At 47.6% G+C, this 6489-nt stretch overlaps 1 protein-coding gene across 1 annotated transcript in view; it reads left to right on the top strand.

Annotated features, from left to right (window-relative positions):
• The first annotated feature begins 3705 nt into the window (after positions 1-3705).
• LOC147702976 (solute carrier family 22 member 4-like) overlaps positions 3706-6489 on the top strand; it is a 400838-nt gene continuing 398054 nt past the window's right edge. Inside the window, exon 1 of the mRNA XM_086931556.1 lies at positions 3706-4314. Within this exon, the coding sequence (XP_086787682.1) occupies positions 3919-4314 (396 nt within the window). The 5' untranslated portion in view covers positions 3706-3918. The remainder of the gene's footprint in view (positions 4315-6489) is intronic.

Genomic DNA, 6489 nt, shown 5'->3' with positions numbered 1-6489 from the left:
GAAAATATATCTGGGACCTACTATGGAAGCCTAAGGCAGACAGGCCCCTGAATGCATGTCTCAACACTCCTACAAGGACTATGCTTCATGTATGGGATGATGTGCTTAGACATTCTTCTTGGACTACTTTCCCCTCGCCTCTGACACCTATTCGTTTTAATCCCACCTTTCCTCTGGCACTGCATTCGGGCCCTGTTGAAACCTGGAAGGCTGGGATATGTCAGACAATAGCAGATTTATTCCCCAACTGGGACAGTTTAAGTTTTGAAAATTGCCAGCGGGAATTCAATCTCCCACCTATAAACATTCTCACTACACTCAACCAGCCCACTGGGTGCTTCAGCTAGCTGCGTGGGAGGTGGCCTCTAGAAGCTTGACCCCTATTGAAAATGTTGCTCGACGGGGGATTGGCGCCTTTCTTTAAACTCTCTTACTAGATTCTCTGCTTACGCCACATCCGTGACATAAGGAACTCTGGGAACAGATGTTGGGGGCACCATCTTGGAGGTTTGCTAGTCCAAGCTTTGGTAGGATATTCTTTGATTTAATCACTCCATCGACATGAGGGAAGCACACTATAAACTGTTGTTTAATCGGTACCTCTACCCTACCAAACTCAAATAAATCTTCCCACATGTATCTGACCTTTGTTGGAGGGGTTGGGGCATGTTAGGTGAATTCAATCATATTCGGTGACACTGCACGAGTATTTGACCATTTAGGGCGGAAATCCTCACCCAGCTCAAGGAGATTTTAGGATGCCCGGTCCCTTCTGACCCGGGATTTGTATTACTGGGATTAAGAAGTGATTCCTTGAAGTATCAAACCATTGGGGATAAAACAGTAATGTGGCTTTGCCTGGGGACTGCGAAAATGTAGGAGGCGGTGGCATGGAAATGTAAGGAGCCACCCACCATGACTCAATAGCATGCCAGGCTGTGGATAGCAGTGACTTTGGAGTAAGTATGGGCGAAAAATCCGTTCCGCTCGCGGGTTTTGCGGATTTTCGGTAAATTCGCAATCCGCGAGATTCGCGAATTTCCCGCAAAATCCGCAAATCCGCGAGCAGCGGATTTTATGGCTTGCTCGCACTGTTCGCGTGAGTTCGCGGCTTCCCAGTTCAACTTCGCGCCCCGCGAATAAGCGCTAAATTGCAGAAATACGATCTTAGCAAAACTGAAACTACTTACTAGGTTCAAAAGTTCAAGCTCATCATTAGTAGCCATTTCCTGTAGTGCTTCCTGAGGGGCCCCTCCAGAGTTCAGTTGCCTACTTGCAACTATTATGTGACCCTGCTCTGACCCTCAGAATAGTTACACATATGCCACAAAGGTCCTGAATTACAGCTAAGGGAGACAAGCAGGAGCCAGGCTGGAAGTTCAAATCCAGTGACACATTAATCAGCCCCTAATTCATTATTGTCAGTTGGGGCAGGGCAGGTGTTGTAACTAATTTTGCAACAATGAAAGCACTTAGCAAGTGCAAAAGATCACTAATCAGGAAGCACTAAGGAAGCAGGTGCCAGCTAAAAAAATATTCTGTGACACATTAATCAGCCCCAAATTAATTCAGGTCACTTGAGGCAGGGAAGGTGTGCTTTGCTTTGCCACAATAATGTACACTGGACAACCAGAGGGTGCTGTGATGAAACAGAGGGTGGCATGGGTGGGCCAGAGGGTGGCATGAGTAGTCAGAGAGTGGCAGTGGTGACAGAGGGTGGCAGTGATGAAGAAGAGTGTCCCAAACAGGCTGGACACGTAGAAACAACAAGTTCGCAAAACTTGCGACCCGACAGGTAAGTTCGCGTTTGCGAAATTGTACAAAACCCTCGCGAACTGGCAGAAACCCGCGCGAACACACAAAAAAAAATCCGCAAATTCGCGAGAATTCGTGGATTTTTGCGGATTGCGAGTTCGCAAATCCGCAAAATTCACGAAAGCAAGATTCGCAAAATTCGCCCATGCTTACTTTGGAGCGCATCGGCAGCTATATTATTAGACACCCACAAAAATGTCAAATATATCTGGGGTCCCTTGGTTCAATACCTCTCGGTGGGTCTGCCACCAAGTGCCTGTCCTACCCTGACGAGAGCCCTACATCTTTTTAAATTCTGAAGGGAGGAAACCTTATATTTGAGGGGGGCCAGGGGTGCGGATCGCCCTGCCATGAGATGCGCCGGCTTTAGTACTGGTGGTGCCCTGTGCGACAATGTTTGTTGGCGCCCCCCCCATGATTACCTTGCCACGGATTCCCTCACTACCACCATTTGGCAATGATCGCAAGTCTCCATAACCACGGTCTCCTAGATTCATGTACTTTTATAGCGCCACGCATACCAATTTAAGGTGTCGGAACACTTTACTTCACACATACCTTGCACGGAGACAATCATGCATGTGTAAATCAGTTTATAGGAAATGTTACATAAGACAGAGGCCTACAAGGTGTAGGAGTCACATGTCATCCATACTGGTAGGCTGTATAGTTTAAGAACCATCGGTTTGGAAAAGCACAAATTCAGAATTTTAAATGTAACACCATTGTTAGGGATTTTCTTTGATAATAAGAATTGATTTCTACTCAAATGAACCTTTTTTGCAATATTAGGATGAGGAAAGACTGGGCAAAAAACATGTATCTGTAATATATTCCTTGCAGTTTGCACGCAGGCAGCTCTTTGAGGGCAGTTGATAGCTCACTGCTTTATAGTAGGATTTTAACTTTAAACTGCAAGTATCAAAAGGATCTCTTTGACAAAATCGATAACACATTAACCTATTTATAGTAAATGCACTTTGTGATCTGAATGGGACACGTTCTTTGCAGAACACATATTAACCTTCTGCGCTCCGATGAGTCACAACTTCCACTACCAGACAAAGCTTCCTTCTCCCTCCAGGAAAAACATTAATCACGGGAATTATCGTGACATTTTTATTGGGAGTTATCGTGACATTTTTATTGGGAGTTATCGTGACATTTTGTATTGATGCTTGAAAATTGCTGGGTCAATTTGCATATTATTGGAAACTCGCATGCTGTGTGCTTTTGTGCAGGAACTGTACTGCATGATCTGTCCTGCTATTTGCATACCCGAAGAATAATAAAGACAGTTTTGACAAACGAGGCCTCTTTGTGGCCATTTAAGTAAGGTAGAACACATTTCTGTTACTTATGTCCGTGTTGCCAATTTCTTTGCAGTATTTTTTTTTATAAATGTAAACGAAGACCGACAGACACTTCTTTTCAAGCTCTAACCCATAAGACTCCACTTTTCCTTTGCGACAACTTGATCCCTCATTTATGGATTAAATAATCACCCGCGAGTACGTTTTTTCAATTCAGGAATGAGTGGGTCACCGTCGGTGGAGGATATGGCATAGCGGCCAGCGTTGCCGACCTTGGTGGAGCTGGGGAACACTCGAAGTTCTAGTCTGGGAGCCACCCAAGACCCTTTGATTCTAGGCGACACTCTTAATCTTCCTGCGCCTACAAAAAACATGAACGTGTCCTTGTGCAGATATGTAACTGGTGCTTATGCAAAGGACTCCAATGCCTGCGCGCTCGAATTCGCGCTGTATAATGCAAAAAATAATTGTGACACGAGGAATGAGTACCTGACACCTCGATCCCTCAGTTCTGTCCAATAGTCGGTGCCGGGCTGCTACTTTGCATCTCCTTGGGGGCGGAGGGGGGGGGCGTGTCGCTGCGAGGACTGTGTTTGTGTAACGTGTGGGATGCGCCAGCCAGTGATCCTTTGCCCGCTTCCTCGGCGGACGGTCATGTAGGCTGAGTGCCGCCACAGGGACCGTCCCAGGGCCGTGGAGCCGGTGACCGAGGCAAGACCTGACCCTCTGCCCAGCACAGCGAGCTGCCCCCTGGACTGCACCCTCCGTGCCACCGCCGCTGCCCGCTGCCATGAGAGACTATGACCAGTCCATCGCCTTCCTGGGCGAGTGGGGGCCCTTCCAGCGCACCATCTTCTTCCTGCTCAGCGCCAGCACCATCCCTAACGGCTTCAATGGCATGTCCGTCATGTTCCTGTCCGCCACCCCGGACCACCGCTGCCTGGTGCCCGCCGGCGCCAACCTCAGTGCCCCCTGGAGGAACGCCAGCCTGCCGCTGGAGAAGCAGGCGGACGGGACCCTGGCGGAGAGCAGGTGCCGCCGCTACCGACTGGCGCTTCTGAGCAACTTCTCGGCGCTGGGACTGACCCCGGGGGTGGACGTGGACCTGAGCGAGGTGCCGCAGGAGAAGTGCCTGGACGGCTGGAGCTACAGCGCCGACGTCTACGGCAGCACCACGGCCACCGAGGTGAGGGGCGGGGAGAGGCAGCGGCAGCATAGAGGCATGCCAGTCAGTGTACCCAGCATGGGCAGCGGCGTTACATAACTCATTGAGAAATAGACGAAATTATTCATGCAACATCATATCATGCAATGCACCCAGCATGGGCAGCGGCTGCATCCGCGTTACATAAATTATGAGAAACAGTCGAAATTGTTCATGCTGCATCCGTCTTCAAACAATTGTCCGAAGTGTTCAATAATTTAAATGCAATATTGTTGAAAGTTAACGATTCTGTACACATGCATTACCCCTACTTTGAACCATGTCCCAAATAGTTCTGAGTGAGTGGTTGAGGCAAGCGATCCTTGCAGCCCTGTAGGAGATTGCTTCCTTGAGGGAATTCTAAAATTCTTTAACTTTCTTTTTCCCGTCTCTCCATCGTTCTTTCCGAATTTTGTGCTTCCTTCTTACCATCCGTTTTTGTTGTTTTTTCCTTATTGATTTCTTTACTTTTTTTCCATGCTCTCGACTTTTTAATGCATTTATCTGGCCATCCATCTACCCCTCCCATCCTTCTTTCTCCTTTTGAATCTTTCATCTGTCCTTTCCTCTCTCCAATCATACAGTCTTTTCTTTAGCCTTTCTTCTTCCACCATTCGTCCACCCATCATCTATCCATATTACCTTCCTTCTATCTTTCTATTCATCATTCTATTTTTCTTTTCATTCCATCCATCTTTCTCTCATCCATCTCGCCTTCTCACCATTCCTCTATCCTCCTTTATCCCTGTCTTCATCCGTCCTCTCTCCATCTCTCAATCGTCCATTATCTCTCCATGCTTCTCTCCTAGTCTAATTAATTACACCCCGCTCATCCACTGCAAGAGGTCGTATTTATGAGACTCCCGGAGACCAAGTATCCAATTAAAGTCAAAGGAGCCATAAACAAGAACTTAAAGGATTCATGTTACAAAAGCTGCCCAGTGACTCACACTCGTATAAGGAGCTAAAGTGTGGTTGCCTTGTTATGTGCATCTAAAAGTACTAATTTCTTATTGCTGTTGTGTAGCATTCTGGGCCACCGGTGTGGGACTAACATGGCCTTCAATGTGACCCGCTCTTAGGCTTAAGTGTTAAGACATTTCTAGCCCCAAATGTAGTACTATTTCCTTCTCCAATGGGAGACATTTCAGGCAACCAATTTCTGACAATTATAGGTGGTAATGTGCGGCAGTCCTAACCCCCAGCATGGGGAATCTTGATCTTTTTTTAAAACAGTTGTGACCTTCAGTATTGGAAATTCATGGCATTCGGGTGTGAAACTCCTTCTATTGCAGTGGGGAATAAATGCAGGCTGCGTTGTGAGACACTTCGGCTCCAATGTGGGACAGTCCTCGTCTCCAATGTGAGATTATCCTAGCCTCTAATGTGAGACACGGCCTTCACTGTGAGACATGTGATTCGCCAATGTGGTACAATCCTGGGTGATCATATGGTACTTTCCTGGCCTCTGCGTCGAACATGGGGCAATCCTGACCTCCTGTGTGGAACACTCCTGGCCTTAAATGTGGGTGACAAAATGGCTTCCAATGTGTGACACTCCCGGTGTCCATTGCGGAACAATACTGGCCTTCAATGTGAGTTACTTCTGCTCCAGAGTTGGGTAAGACTTGCCTCCAATGTGAGACACACTTGGCCTCTATTGTGATTCACATCCGGCCGCCAGCATGGCACATTCCAGAGCGATAGTGTTGGAGAGTAATGGCCTCCAACCTCTGTGCTGGCACACTCCTGGCCTTCAGTGTGGGAACATTCAGGACCTCTGTACGTGACATTTCTGGTTCCAATGAAGAGCATTACTGATGTGCAATGAAGACACTTATTGCCTCCAGAGTGAGACAACCCTTGCCTCCAGTATGGAAGTATCCTGGTTACTGGAGGCTTCATGGATCTAGTGTAACACACTCCTCGTCTCCAGTGAAGGGCTCTCCTGAGATCCAGTGCGGTGCATTCATTCACTAGTGTGTAGCACTCCTGACCTCCAATGCGGGCATTCTTGGACTTTATGCATGGCACTTATGGCCTATTTTGTGGGACAAGCCAGACTACCAGTATGAGAAAGTTCTGGCCATTACATGGGCACTTGTGGCTTGCCTCCTATGTGGGGCACTCCTTGTCTTCAAAGTGGAGTAATCATGA

Source organism: Lissotriton vulgaris, chromosome 7 (genome assembly GCF_964263255.1).
Source record: "Lissotriton vulgaris chromosome 7, aLisVul1.2, whole genome shotgun sequence".
Lineage (NCBI taxonomy): Eukaryota > Metazoa > Chordata > Amphibia > Caudata > Salamandridae > Lissotriton > Lissotriton vulgaris.
This window is presented reverse-complemented; position numbering and strand designations above follow the sequence as displayed.